Below are 15,253 nucleotides of genomic sequence, written 5' to 3' on the forward strand. Positions count from 1 at the left end.
ACATGTGAGAATATTAGGAGGTGTTATACAGGGTGTCTCTGTGTGTCACTGTGAGAACAGTTTGAAAAACATTAATCTCCTTCATCCTCTTACTTGCTCTCTTGCCTTCCTTAGCCTGAGTTTTCAGTCGGTGTAAATTGCCCATGAGAATGCAGTTATCATACCAACAATATACACTAAAGAACAGTGGGTCTCTTTCTTCAGGGAAGTTTCTACCTGGGAAGGCAGTATTCACTGTTCATCACTGGAAATATTGTACATGCAATTGAAAAGCAAGGATTTTGTTGGAGTAAGAAGTAGGTTGACTTAATAAGGAAGGACAGTTTTTCGATTGTGACAGAAAGCAAGATGGAGGTGAAGCTGTCTTTGGTAACTGCTTGGTGGGAGGAGTCTTTGTAGTCTTGGATTCTGGGAGTTGTGAAACAGGTGTGATCCATTGCTTGTGTGGAACAGTAAAATTTATTAAATAGCACTTGTAATGGATGTCTGGAAAATGGAAGTGGAGACCATAGTTACCTGGTTTTTGAGCCTCCCAGGATTCCTAGAAGGCATTTCTTATATATTATTTTAAAAAATAATACAGTTACAAATCTGAACATGTGGTGAATTCCCGAGCTATTTCTGCCGGTGCCTAATTAGGGTCACCACCTATTTGCAGTAATCCTCAAGGAGTGTATGAACCATCAAGTGATACTTTCTAGGCAGAGGGGAGGAGAGGCATTTCAAAGCCTGAAACAAGAAATTAAAGGCAATGTGGAATCCATGAAGGAACAATGGCCAAAATGTTTTACTATTGCTCCTGCATATCAAGGGTAAAGTCCTTTCCTGGAGTCCTTTTTTCAAGTGATGCTCCGTTGGGCCCTGAACATAATTATTTAGACAGCCCTTAGCTCCTAGGATCTTAGATGATGCAAGAATCCTTTAAAACAGTGGTTCCCCAACCTTTTTGGCACTAGGGACCGTTTTCATGGAAGACAGTTTTTCCATGGAAGGGGGCCATGGTTTTGGGATGATTCAAGTGCATTATATTTATTGTGCACTTTATTTCTACTATTATGTTGTAAAATATAATGAAATGATTATACAACTCATCATAGGTTGGGACCCCCTGCTTTAAAACCTATTTTGCTCCACTCCTGTCTTCAGGATTATGACACCTGGGCCCATCTGCGATGGCTTTTCCTGTTTTCACGTTACTTGAATAGTTATGGCTATGAGGGGCTCGTACATCAGATTATGGTTTAACCTTCTATTTTATAGGCTGATAGTTTGTCTGGGTTGTAGCTCCCCTGCTGTGATTTTACATGTGTATTGATAATGACAACCAGTGTGCAAGAGAAGACTGCCATTCAGATCTCAGGAACCTTGTTCCGTAATATGCTGAATGTTTAAGAAAGTGCCAGGTAGCTTATTATTCACTAGTGAAACACAATTCAGAGTAGGAAAGTCCTTTGTCAAAAACTTTTAAAAGTCACTTATGTCTTTAAAAAAGAGAGAAAGGAAGCACTTTTCCATGTCCACTCTAAACTGAAAACACTTTCAGGGCTGAGCGATCTTAAAGAGCCACCCATGATGCTGCCCTGAGAATCAGAGAGTAAGGCTGCTCTTTCCAGTCAGATCTGGGGAACAACCTGCTTATCCTGCAGACCTGGTCCCTACTGGATAATCAGAGAGTCATCGTCCGTGTTAAATTGATCCCTTACATGAGTGAAGCTAAAGCACTTCCATTTCCATGCCTCTTTGCTCTCCCAGTGACCTATGCTTGACAGAGTTGTTGAGACCTGGACACGTGATTCCAGGGTCACACTTAGCGGGAGAGGAGGGAGGATGGGGTGAAGGAGATATGCTTTCTGTCAGCTTCATTTCCTCTTTGGTTCTAGGGACACTCCCACCAACCCCCATCCCCAGGCCTACCTTTTTCCTCATTGCTCTCCTGCCCACCTAACATCTCCATACACCTGGCTCCTTGAATAGAAAGGGAATATGTGTGTGGTTAGGAAGAAATTAACTTTTCCTTGTGCATTTTTTCCTGAGTTTGACTATACAAAGAATGTTACAAACTTAATTTTGGATTATAGGTGTTTGCACACCTGTAAGGTAGGGATGGGCAGGGCAGCAAAGCTAGAATAGATAAAATCTACACATTGAAAAACCAGCTTGAATAATTAAGAATTCTCGTATATATCTAAGAACAACTGATTTAAATACTTTGTAACAAGGTGGGGCATAAGTAAATAAACAAAGATAGGATAAGACCCTTGGACATGTTTTTCTTTGTGAGTCAAATTGAGAAATAAGGTTTTCTCATTGGTAGCTGTGGTGGGAACAGCCCATCCCACTATTGAGGGATGCTCTGCCTATAGATAGTGATGGGAAAATTCACACCTTAGCAGGTGAATCAGAACCAGCTTCAGCTTTGATGCTAGGCTGAGCTGGATGTAGTGCAGATATTTACTGAAAATCAGGTGGATTTTTATTTCCTGAGTTTTTAAAGATTATGTGGGAGCTTTGACAAAGGAAAAAGAATGCTTGTCCTGTGTGTGGCATGTTTGTTTCTGTGAAGTTTATTAGTGGTTAAAGCAGCATATTGGCTGTGCAGGTATTGTGCCGTGTATTATAGAAACAGCCTTGGGCTTCAGTCTGGACTTTGTTGCGTTTCAACCTTGGACAAATTGACAATTCTCTCAGGATTTCTGACTTCATTTCTCCATCTGCAAAATGGTTCTTATTGAGCCCTCAGTACTGTTCACAATTCTTAGCAGATTCAGCCCCTGCAGACTGTTGCTCTTTTTTATTTGTGTTTCCATTGGGAGCTCAGGAATGAAATCTTCAAAGAAAACCATCTGTGTGAAAGGACTTTGAGAATTGTAACATGTTATATTTGTGTGAGGTTAAAAAACACACACACAACAAACTTCCTGAGAGGGAATCTTCTGACAACATAACCAATAAGCAACAAATGAAAAAGTACTTACTGGTCCAGAATGATTGGGGAGAAACCTGCCGGGAGATGGGAGGGGTTGGTCTGCGTGACAGGATGGAGGATCCTGGGAGTTCCCTTTTTTGATTCCTCAGAGGTGTCAGGCCTTTGCTTTTCCCTGCTTTGGTTAAGAAACACATTTATATCTGTGCACTAGTTTGTCCTTTTTGTGACTGGTCTTTGTATTTGATTTCTCTTAGTGTTTCCCTTCCATTACTCACTAACAGAATCTACTTTAAGCACTCAATTGTGATTGTGCTGAACTTTTTGTTTTCTCCTTTTTCTATAGAGCTTATTCCCCTTGAAAGGCCTTTAAAATGTATGTAACATGCCAGGCACCTAAAGATTAAAATTATTTAGGTAGAAACAATGTATAATTATAAATAGATCTGTGACACTAAATACATTTTGCTAATCCTCAAAGTTCAAGTAATGATACTTTCTAGCTTTCTACAAAGCATCAGAGGTATAGGTTCTTTCTGTCTGCTCTTCCAACTCAGACTAGCTAAAAATGAGCTCTTGGTGCCTAGGAGGCTCCCCCAAGTCACTAGGAGCCTGGGTTAAGGGTGTAAGAAAAACCGCTATCTGTCCCCGCCACCCTCCACGGAGCTTTTCTGGAGCTGGAGGTTGAATTGTAAATCAGGTCTGTCTACTTCACAGATAGTCACTCAGCTCTAGTTGTGTGCCAGGCACTGTTCTGGGCCCTGAGTGTGCAACACTGAGCAGAGCATGAACTGGGACCTGTAGGGTGATGCCAAGTGAACAGCTCACCTGCTTGTCTCTGAAATCCATAGTCCTCTCTTGCCTCTACGACTGAAGGGAGATCTTAAAGCAAGATGGCAAATGAGCACAACTCTTGGATTGTATTAAGTAATTTCTTTTTCCTTTCCTCCCCCTCCCACCCTCTCCCCTTGTCTTTCTGTCTCTCTTTTTTAAGGGCAAGATTGTGATTCATACTCTAAAACAGGAGGGTGATAGTGCTGACCAGGAAGTGACAAGAAAGGCCATCTTTGGCACTGGAGTCTTCCAAATACCTGGCTTCCTTTTAGAGGGTTACAGAGAAGGAAATATCATTGAGGTCAGTCTCCTGTGCAGACACAAGACTCAATAACATTGCTTATGAAACAAAGCATTATATATAGACTAGGTCTGAAGTGAATCAGGGCCTGTGTCCACAGGGTGGATTTATGCCAGGAAATAACATCAAGGTCCATCAAAGTTGCTCTGAGGTAAATTGCTACCTCCATTACTCTTCCCTGGTCCGAAGCAGTTATTTAGTGGTGGAATGAGGCATTTTCCATGGTGGGCAGTGTAGGCACCAGGCCCAGGAGATGATTCCAGGGTCCTATAAACAAAGCATGGGTTAATCCTCCCACGACATACACCATCATTCTCCTAAAGCATGTTTGCCTGCGATGTCTTGGTTCCTAATATACAGATAGGAGCTCTATAGTGTCTGGATTTCCTTCTGTGTAGAGCCATGGGTAGGGAGAGGGGGATCTGCTTTCTATTGGCTACTTCATTTTATTCGACAAATATTTACTGTGTTTCTGCTGTTAATCAGGACCTGCTGGGGTCTTTTACTAGGGTGGAAGTGGGGGAGACAACAGATATTTTTATTTTTTGGAGGGATAAGGGACATATAATAAGTGAATGTATTTGATTCTTTTGTGCTTTCAAGTTCATAGGAATGCTTCTGTCCATGTGATGTCTGAGTCCTTTGGGTCTGGGTCTGGAGGTCAATTTTGGATCCACTAAAGAGCTAGTGAAAAGTCATTGAATCAGACCTTTTCTTATGAAAGTGCAAGTGCTCCCTGGGACATGAGTGTATCACTCTTGTATGTGAGGGCAGTACAAGTAGTCCTCACCATCTGAGTCTGTGTGGTTCCCGAATTGCTGTTGCAAGCTCAGATGCCATATTATCAGGATCTCTGTGGTTTCTGAGTTTTGGATAATAATTAGGAAGAAATAGAATGTTAAAGGACATCAGCCATATCTCAAAGTATCCAAGTTTGTTCAGTGTCTGTGTTTGGATAGTGAATATTGGCTCAGTGAGAGTTCTGGTGGCATGAGATACCCAGATGTCCCCAGTGTGCAGGAGGGACAGCAACCAATGCTCACTTGTACACAAGGCTTCTTGGAGGTGTGCATGGAGTTGGTCAGATTTTGCTGGGCAGAGGAGGGCATAGATTGTGGGGATGGTTTATGAGCAAGGCACAGAGAAGAGGCCTTGATTTGGGTTTGTGCACTGACAGCACTACAGAATTTAGGGAGGTGCTTGTGATGATACCCGAGTCTGGAAAGTTCTGGGAAGCCCATAGACACTTACGCAGTTCTCAGATTAGTGTTCTTGAGGAAGCAATGCAGTGTGGAGAGGCAGGGTGTTGCAATTCTCAGGAGAGGGAATGTGGGTGGTGCTGGGTTAATCTTGAGGATTCTGTGGAGTCGCTGAGGAGCCTCTTTTCTCCCAGGGAGTGAGACCAAGGGTTTGCCAGCATCAGGTGGGAAAGCTTAGCTGGGATTTGAGGTGACTGCAGCCTGGACCAGAAGGACTGCCTTTCAGAGCGCTGTGTGTGTGTGTATGTGTATAGAGGGTTTTTTTGCACCAATTTTTAGTTATTGCTCTAATCATGGAGCTCTTCTTGCCACCTACACTACAAATTGTCTTCAAAACTTAAATTGGATTAAAGTGAATAGTTTTCACCTGGTGTTTGTCTACATTTCAGTTGATTCAGCAAACACTGAATCAACTGTTAGTAAAATATGCTTGTGATGTCAGATTTATTGATGGAACAAGAATGATTTAACAATTGGAAAAATATTAATATTTAAATTAAAGTTGCCATGTTTACTGTCTGTTGAGTAAGAGTGTGGGTTTAGGAAGCTGACTTGGTGGGGGTGGTTTTAATTTCAGCCTTGTCATTCCTTCCTATGTGACCTTGGGCAAGTTATTTAACCTCTCTGGGCCTTATTCCTTTGTATATAACAATGAGCTTAATAATAGTACCCATTTCGTAAAGGTGTTTTTGTTTTCATTTTGTTTCTGTTTTTGTTTTTGTTTTTTGGTCTTGTTCTGTTGCCTGGGCTGCAGTGGTATCATCATAGCTCACTGCAGCCTCAAGCTCCTGGGCTCAATCCATCCTTCTGCCTCAGCTTCTTGAGTAGCTGGGACTGCAGGTGCATGCCACCATGCCCTGCTAATTTTTACATTTTTTGTAGAGACAGGGTCTTGCTATGTTGCTCAGGCTGGTCTTGAACTCCTGGCCTCCCATCTTGGCCTCCCAAAATGCTAGGATTATAAGTGTGACCTACTGTGCCTGGCTGCATAGAACTTTTCTGAGGCTTAAATGAAATAGTAATATAAAGCACATAGCCTGTCTGACACATTGTAACCACTTGATAAATGTTTATAAAGAAAGAAAAGGGAAAGAGACCAGATGACCCTCAAAGCTGCTTGACACCTAGAGCTCTCTTGTATTAAGTGAGCTTTGTATGGCAGAGGGAGCAAACTGAGTGTTGTGGGAAAACCTTGGACCCAAGATGGATCCAGTTCTGGTTCTGCCTTTGACTAGGGGGGCTCTATGCAAGCCACTTCAGCTGTCTGTATCTCAGTTTCCTAATCTGTGAAATGAGATGTGACATGATGATGAGGAAGAAGACAGTGATGACAGCTAATAGGTAATGAATGCCAGGCACTGTGCTAAGTACTTTGCATAGCTTATCTCATTGAATACTCATAAGTACCTTGTGAGAAGATATTAATAGTATCACTGTGTTACAGATGGGAAACCGGAGCTCAGAAGTTTAGTTATTTGTCCAGGGTCACCTCACTAGTAAAATTAAAATTGGTCTCATCTGATAGTTTATGATTCTATGTGTGTCTGATGTTAATAGTTTATACATTAACTGCCTTCTGTTGCATTTAATTTTCAGATCATAATTACATTTTGGCCAATGCTTTATGGGTTGTTTTAAGGAAAACACTTGAGAGTAAGTGTGGGATTTAAGGCTAAATTGTAGTTAATAAGTATTTATGGAGTGTCTAGGTATTCCTGGGGAAGTAAATAGTGGTTTTCCCCTCACCCTTATTAAATAAAATCTTATCTGAGCTGCTTTGAACTTGTGCAAAGCAAAGCTGTGTGTAAATACTGCAGTGTAGAGGCTTTTCTCAGCAGAGCTCTCAAATGAGGCCCTCAGCAGCCAAACATTTAGGTGGAAGAACAGGTACGCTTTGCAGCTGGAATCACCAGCTGGTTGCAGGCTTTTCTTAACCACACCCCTAGGTGATGCTCAGGTGTTGGGGAAAGCTGGCAACTTCCCATTTGTTAGTGCTAGGGAGCAACAGGGTTGAGGCTCTGCAAACTTGAGCCGTGAGTCTTGGGTTGGTGTTTGCTCTTTCATCTCCAACTTGCTTTCCCAAAGTCCACTTTTAGCTATAGTATGGTGTAGGCAATTTTTCCATGTTTGGGAGACTCACCCAAATATAGAATTTGGTCAGTGACTTGGCAAGGGTAGCATTTGACCCTCCTTTCCTGGCCTTGACCTATACAGGTGATCTGGCTTTTACATTTGGGGAAAAGGTGAGGTAGTGACAGACAACTTGGACAGCTGCTTTTAGATAACCTACTTTCTTTTAGGTAGTTAAAGTGCTGGTTTCAGAAGTCACATGAGTATCAACAAGTACAATAGTGTGCAGTTTTTCCTCCATGGAGGGCTTGGGAAGTAGTCACTGGCTGGATTTGTACTGAGGATTCATGTTTGCCTCCGCCTGTGAAAGTGATATGAGGAAGACATTCTCTGTGCTGTTTTATTACTTATAGCAAGAACTGTTGTGGCCATTCCAGTTCTCCGACCCCAGAGTTAGAATGTGAGTCAGCAAAATTTGAGCTAGAGTTCCGTCTAATCATCTGTGTATCTTTTAACCACTAAGATTTATATTTAGTGACTAATGATCTTGTGCTAGAAGTGCCATCTCCCACACAAGTCCCCTAAGAAAACCGACTCTAAGGGCTCTGACTTGGAAATCAATCTCCCCCCACCCTTTTTCCTGCAGAATTTGCTGTCTTGGTATCCCATGGCTTGCTTTACTGGGCCCTGGAGCCCCATCGCCCATGTAAGCAGAGCACTCAGCCATCGCTATTTCAGGTAACTTTTCCTATTAAGTTCTTAAAACTGTGTCTTTGAGTAAGCCTCCCATCAGGGCTGGGTATTACAGTGATTAGAATGGGAGTGGAAACTCGGGGATGTGGACGTGGGGTTGGGGAAGGCTAAAGGAATCAGGCTGAGCTGGGGTTTGGTCAGTTCACAGGGCGGGGGATAGGTAAGGAGGTGTTGTTGCTGTTGGAGATGGGATAGGTAATGGCATATGGTAGAAGCTGCTAGTTTCCAGTCCTCACAAGACTCTTGTAGTAAATCTGACATCCGTGGACACTATCATTCCCCTGGTGCGTTAAAACCCTCCCTTTTAAAAATGGAATATTTTAGTAATTGCAAAATTGTTACATGCTTATTACCAAAAACTTGAGCACGATAGAAATGTGACACCGTCCCCTTCTTTCATATGGTAAGCCAGGATGGTGAGCATGGGAGGCATGCCTGTTGGCAGGTATGCCTCCTGGCCTCATTCATGCTGTCATCCCACAAAGGTGTTTACTGAGCACTGCCCCTGGTGTTGGTCATAAAGAGATGAATGAGAATTGCTCCCTTCCCTGAAAGAGTGCTCACTGTTGGCCACAGGAGCAAACTTAAAAATACATAACCTAAGAAAATGTGACAATGGCCTGCCTGCACGGCGGCTCACACCTGTAATCCTAGCACTCTAGGAGGCCAAGGCAGGAGGATTGCTTAAGGTCAGCAGTTCAAGACCAGCCTGAGCAAGAGTGAGACTGCCATCTCCACAAAAAATAGAAAAAATTAGCCAGACATGGTAGCACATACTTGTAGTCCCAGCTACTCAGGAGGCTGAGGCAGGAGGGTCACTGGAGCCCAGGAATTTGAGATTGCAGTGAGCTACGATGACACCACTGCAGTCTAGCTGGGGCAACAGAGTGAGATTCTATCTCAAAAAAAAAAAAAAAGTGACGACTATAACAACAAAGGTTTGTATGGGTCTTTGGAAGGCCTTAGAGGGGAGCTGCTAATGCTGGAGGAGGAAGAGAGGAGAGTGGAGGCAGCTTTCCCAGAAGAGACGTGGGAGCAGATCCTGTCCAGGCCTTCAGGGAGGATTGAGAGGTGGGGTGTACTTGGAGAACTCCAATAGTTCTTGGCCACTGGTGCACAGTGTCGATGTGTGAGTGATAAGATGTGTGACCTCAGAAAGCAGGTAAATTGGGGCCACGTTGTTGACAGTACTGAGATTGGAAAACCGTCAAACAATTCTAAGCTGGGGAATGGCATCAGTTTTATATTCTTTTTTTAATTAATAAATTTATTTTTAAAAATTGGGATGGAGTCTTGCTATGTTGCTCTGGCTGGTCTTAAACTCCTGGGCTCAGGTGACCCTCCTGTCTCAGCCTCCTCAGTAGTTGTGATTGCAGGCATGTGTGTTTGGCCTTCAGCTTTATATTCTGAAGAGAGCTCTTTGTCAGCAGAGCAAGGTGCAGTGGGAGCCAGTTAGGACACTAATGTCACAGTCTTGGTATAGGAGAGCAACCTGCTAAATGAAGGACATTGTCAGCAGGGGTGGAGAGGAAGGACATAGGTGCTTAGGAGGTGGTATCAACAGGATTGGGCAGCCAGTGGGTGCTGGTGGAGAGAGAGGTTTATGGCTTGGGAACTGGAGTTTCTGGAGAAGCTATTATCTAGATACCAAATGCAGCAGCAGGAGGAGGTTTGCAAGGGGAGGCAATGAGGTCAGTTTAGGCCCTACTGAGTTTGCAGTAACTATAGGGCATGTTGTAGGGAGTACAGGAGAGTGCAACTGTATGGGACTAGAGTGTAGGAAAGGGATGGGGCTGGAGATGGACCATACTGGCCGGCAGCCATGGGAATGGACAAAGTTGCCCGAAGTAGGCATGTAGAATCCTCTCCTAGGATTACCCTGGAGAACACCAGCACTTATGGCCCTAGCATCAGGAAAATAGAAATCCCGTTGTAATCACCTTGCTTCATTATACCTTCTCTCCCTTTAATGGGTCGGTATTCTTTAAAAAAATTTCTGTCTAGTGGGGAAAACCATATTAAAACAAAAAATTGTTACCTTATTTCCAGTTTCTGCTACATTGTGTAAAGGGACTCCCTTAGTGAACTTAACTCTCTTGTCTTCCAGTTCCCAGCAACATATATCTAAGAAAATTTGGGAATGAATGCATTCTGGGGAAGCAGGTTTTACAGGATAGGCAGTGGGTGATGCCTGGCCCATGAGGGATTCCTTTAAGTCTTCAGAGTCCTTTTGGAAACTAAAGGCTGTAAGTTAATGCTGCTATGAAGTTTGTCGTAACAGAAAAATTGGGTTCTCTTTAAAACCCATCCAAACTGAGATCTTGACAGGACAGCAGAAGCTCTCAATTGTAAGGAAACTGTTTTTGGTACAGATACGTCTTCACAAAGTCCTTTCTGTTGAGGCTCTGGGGTTGTACTCTGCTCAGCATGTATGTGTGTGTTGCTAACATGTACTCTCACCCTAGCCTTGTCCTCTCTGAGGCCCGTGCTCCCCGATCAGGGGAGACACAGATTGCAAACTTTTTTTTTCTCTCCTGCCAGCACCACTGGGAGCCTCAGTGCAATTCAGAAGATGACGCGGGTGCGAGTGGTGGACAACAGCGCCCTGGGGAACACCCCATACCATCGCCCTCCTCGGTGCATCCACGTCTATAACAAGAGCGGGGTGGGCAAAGTGGGCGACCGGATACTGCTGGCCATCAGGGGACAGAAGAAAAAGGCGCTCATTGTGGGGCATCGCATGCCTGGCCCCCGAATGACCCCCAGGTTCGACTCCAACAATGTGGTCCTCATTGAGGACAATGGGAACCCTGTGGGGACCCGAATTAAGACACCCATCCCCACCAGCCTGCGCCGGAAGGAAGGCGAGTATTCCAAGGTGCTAGCCATTGCTCAGAACTTCGTGTGAGCAGAGCCCAGGCATCTGGTTGCAGGGGGCTCGTGAATGGAGCAGTTCTGAGAACTGCACCTTTGCTGAGGGAACTTGGGAACCACATGGCTGCCCCCTCCCTGTGTTGGGTAGCAGTAACAGTGTCTGTGAGAGAATAAACATTTTCGTGTATGTTTTCTTCCTGAGAGTTCTGGGGTGTGGTTGGGAGGTAAATGATATTGCAGCAGTTAAAAGGTGGCCAACCCACATCAGGGCATGCAAGCATGGAGTATCCTTCGTGCCGGGGTCTGGGTCCTTTTCTTGTTTGGGCCTTATGATATGAGTTTATCCAGGACTATCAGGCCCTGAAAAACTGAGGTACAAACCAAATGCCAATTTATGAATGTTCCATGGAGTCTGTCATTTTCTAACCAAAAGATTTTTGCTTTTTATTTTTCTCATCCAAAATATCCTCTTTCTATGTTAAAGGGCTTGAGACTTTAAATGGTTATAAAGATTACTGGGTTATTATGGAATAAGAGCACAGGGGCTTATTTAATCTAGTAGAACATTTCCTTTATGGAAATCCTTTCTGTACTCTGGAGTGTCTGCTGGAACGTTCCTGTGTGCCCGGTAGCAAAGCTTCCTCCCTGGACTGCTGGAGAAATGGACATGTCCTTGTATTTTGCACGTGATACAGTCTTGGGCCTGTGCAGGTGATTCAGTGAAAATTATTTTCCATTCATTTGTTGGTCTGCTTGGGAAGATTTAGAGGCTCCCTTAGTTCCTTTAGTGGAATCTCATCAACTCATTTATAAATTTATTCATTTAAAATACCTTAGCACTTATTAAATATCTCAGTGGCCTCTGAGAATCAGCATAGTGTAACGATTAAGAATACAGGCTCTGTAGCCAGACTGCCTGGGTTTGAATCCTGACTTTCTGACTTACTGCTTAATGAATGTGGGCAAATTATTTTACTTTTCCGTGGCTTGGTTTCCTCACTTGTAAAATGGGGATATAATAATCATACCTACTTGATAGGGTTGGTGTGAGGATTAAATGAGTTAGTATCTATAAAGTGCTTGAACAGTACTTGGCAATAATAAGCACTCAGCAGTATTGGCTATTTCCTGTTACCATGACTGCATGGGCCAGCACTGAGAAAACAAAGGTGAGTATAAGCAGGTGTGGCCCTTGCCCTCTTGGAGCTTATAGTGTCCCAGGGAAAACAGACATGAATCAAATAATTCTTCAAACAAATGCAAAACCCCAAGTGTAGCAAGGACCTATGATAAAGGAGAGTTTTTTTACTGGGGTTAGAGGTAACTTCCCTGAGAAAGGGTCACATCAGATGCAGTCTGAGTATAGGTATTGTGATGGAAGTCAAATACTTTATGCCTTAGCGAAAATAAGTGAATAGGCATTAGCTAAGTGGGAGAAGAGGGGGAAATGTCGTAGGCATAGGGAAGATCACATACATAGACGCTGTGCCAGGAGGGAATGGGATAAGTGCCAAGGACTGAAAGAAAAAGCTAATATGGCTGGAGCAGGGAGTAAGGAGCATGGTGTGAGATGAAGCCGAAAGGGAAGCAGGGTCTCATGAGCCCCACATTTTTCTCCTACTGAGGATACTGGGTTGGTGCTGGAGGGGAGATGTGATTAGATTTACTCTGCAGAGAATGGCTTGGGGAGGCCAGAATGGATGAGTGTGGGCTTTGCAGTAGATGATGTGGACTAGGGAGGTGGTGGAGGGAAGTGGGTGCCATTAGGTGGTACAGTCGACTTGGCTTGGTAATGGGTGAATACGGTGGCAAAGGCCAAGGATAGGTCCAAGGTTTTTGGCTTCCGCGCCTGGATGGTTGTGCTGAACACTGAGCTAGAATGCTCTAGGAGAGGCCCGAGGATGGGGAAGGAGCAGCAGTTTCGGGCAAGCTGAATGGAGGTGGCCTTGAGATATCCAAGGGTTGTCAAGTAGGCAGCTGGGTATCAATCATCTCTTAAATTGGAGTAACAGTATATTTTGAAAACATTCGTGTATATGTATGATCTTGGTGTTCCTTATAGTCCTTGGATTTTGTAGGCGTTGGTCCCATTTTTTAGATGAGCACACTGAGTTTCAGAGGTAATGTCATTTTTCAGGGTCCTACAACTAACAAAATGGTAAAGTTGGTCTCAAAGCCCGGTCCTGTGACTTCCAATTCAGGGTCTTCCTACAGTAATATTGGGTCTACCTTTTGTGGTTGATGAATTCTTCCCATCTTGACCTAGTTCATGCTAGCTGTGATCCTAGAGGCTGACGTTCTTATTTTTCTGAATTCTGGGGGCACACCTTGGAATCTGTTGCCCGCTAAACCTTGGCAAGGAGGCAGAGGCTCTTGGTTTTATATCTTGCAGTGGAGGAGTGTGCTGCTCCCCAGGGCTCCTCTGACTAAGCTTGATTCATGGTACTCTGGGTTCTTTAGGAGTTAATACCCCTCTCCATCTGGCCCTCAGGAAGGGCTTAGAACCTGAGGCTGACATGCTCTGCTGCAGTGGTTCGATGTGGGTAAGGAGGAGGAATCACACCAAAACCCAGGCCTGCTTTGTCAGTGGTGAGAATTTCCAGCTGCAGCAGCTGGTACTCAGCAGGCTGTTAGTTTCCCTGCTTTTTGTGCTGCTTCCCAAAGGCTGTGGGAGGAAGAGACCCCTCGCCCAGGGCAAAGGAAAGGTGGAATTGTTATTCTCAGCCTGGTCCTCCGTGCTCAGGGGCTGGACCTTGCTCTGACCAAAGCAGCTTGACCCGAGCTGCCCTCAGGCTTCCTCAGTCACTTGCTTTCTGGGGTCGGGCTTACTTCTTCCTCTGCCCTTAGTCAGCAGGAAGCATTTTCTTCCTTTCACGTGCTTGCAGGGTGCTGGCTGCTCTGCTGCATCCCCTCACCCGCCTTCCTGCTGTTGAGGTTCACGAAAATCATTCAAGTGACTCTCCTCTCTGTCCTTGCTGTCCCCTCCTCTGGTCTTCTGTGGACTTAAACCCTCCTCCCAAGGTGTTCTGTGTTGACCGCCGAAGGCTGTGGTTTCAACAAAGCCGGGTGGCCAGGGCCTGTGACGCAGGCCCTCACAGCACAGCCCAGAATAGCCTCAGCTCTGCTGCCTTTCCAGCTGCCCTATCACTTTGCAAGCTGGGATCTAATTTGCTGTCCACCCTCTCCACCCCAGTCTCTCAGCCAGTACCGCTTTCTTTGCCCATGAAATATTTATAATCACAGATTATGTTTCCCTATGAGTATAAACTTGCTTTTGTTTTTTTCCCTTCTGTGCCCTTAAGAAGCTGCCCCTGACAGGTCAAAGTGCCTCATCACTCTGGGTTCATGGACTTCATCACAGTTTCTATAACTGAAGTGTCCAGTTCCTCCCATGGTTTGACTCCTTATGCTAGACCACTGCCGAAGAAATGTGAGAGAAACAGCTCTAGGTCAGCGGTTGTGGTTGGGAGTCCTCGGTTCCAGTTGGGACCCTGCTGCTTTGTGGCTTTGGGCAAGCCACAACCTTGTGGGGAGCTGGAGCTTACTGCATGAGGGCTTGGTGCTCAGGAGATCCGGCTAGCAGGTGTGCCTCCTGAGGACCAGCCACCTTGGAGGGCATGCCTTGGCTACAGATGGAGACTTGGCCGAAGTGTGTGCAGAGGCCATCCTGCCACCATCCACCCTTCTGAAGCTAGCCATCTCTGGCAGAGGTGTGCCAGCCACTTCCTGTGTAACAGGTGGTTTCCTCCTGAAATTCTTAAGCCCAGCCTTTAATGAGGGCAGCAGCCACTATCAGGCAGAATTCACCTGAGGTGTGCTTCCTCCTGTGTCAGAGCGAGGAGGAGAGCCCCTCCTTCAGCAGGGAGCCGGGGCAAGGTCCCACCGTGCGGGCAGGAGCCCTGCAGCTTCTACCCTGATCTCCCCTGTGCACGGCCTCCTCGTCCTTGCTCAGTCCCCTCATGGCCACTCTTGGCCTCTTCATGTTCCTTCATGTTCTTGACAGAAATTGCATGATACTGGGATCAATTGCTTAACTGAAATTCAAATCTGTACCAGAAGCTGCCTTTCTTTTCTTCCTCTAGTTTTGTAATTCAATCTTTCAAAAAAAGGTTGTGGGACTTTGTTTTATTCTTTCCCACCTGGAGGATGGTTATGGATCACAATTCAGTTCTTCTTGGCATTTTGGACACTTACTGAATTATTTAGCCAAATATTAGTAATTTTCCAAATTATTTGGGC

At 44.8% G+C, this 15,253-nt stretch overlaps 1 protein-coding gene across 2 annotated transcripts in view; it reads left to right on the plus strand.

The window, feature by feature from the left end:
• Nucleotides 1-11,207, plus strand: part of MRPL14 (mitochondrial ribosomal protein L14) — a 13,411-nt gene extending 2,204 nt beyond the window's left edge. For both annotated transcript variants that reach the window (XM_012640915.1, XM_012640914.1), the window contains exons 2-3: nt 8,034-8,125; nt 10,682-11,207. In XM_012640915.1, the coding sequence (XP_012496369.1) occupies nt 8,055-8,125; nt 10,682-11,048 (438 nt within the window). In that variant the 5' untranslated portion in view covers nt 8,034-8,054 and the 3' untranslated portion in view covers nt 11,049-11,207. The remainder of the gene's footprint in view (nt 1-8,033; nt 8,126-10,681) is intronic.
• The last annotated feature ends 4,046 nt before the right edge of the window (nt 11,208-15,253 follow it).

The sequence above is a fragment of the Propithecus coquereli genome, unplaced genomic scaffold (assembly GCF_000956105.1).
Source record: "Propithecus coquereli isolate 6110/MARCELLA unplaced genomic scaffold, Pcoq_1.0 Scaffold158, whole genome shotgun sequence".
Taxonomy (NCBI): Eukaryota; Metazoa; Chordata; class Mammalia; order Primates; family Indriidae; genus Propithecus; species Propithecus coquereli.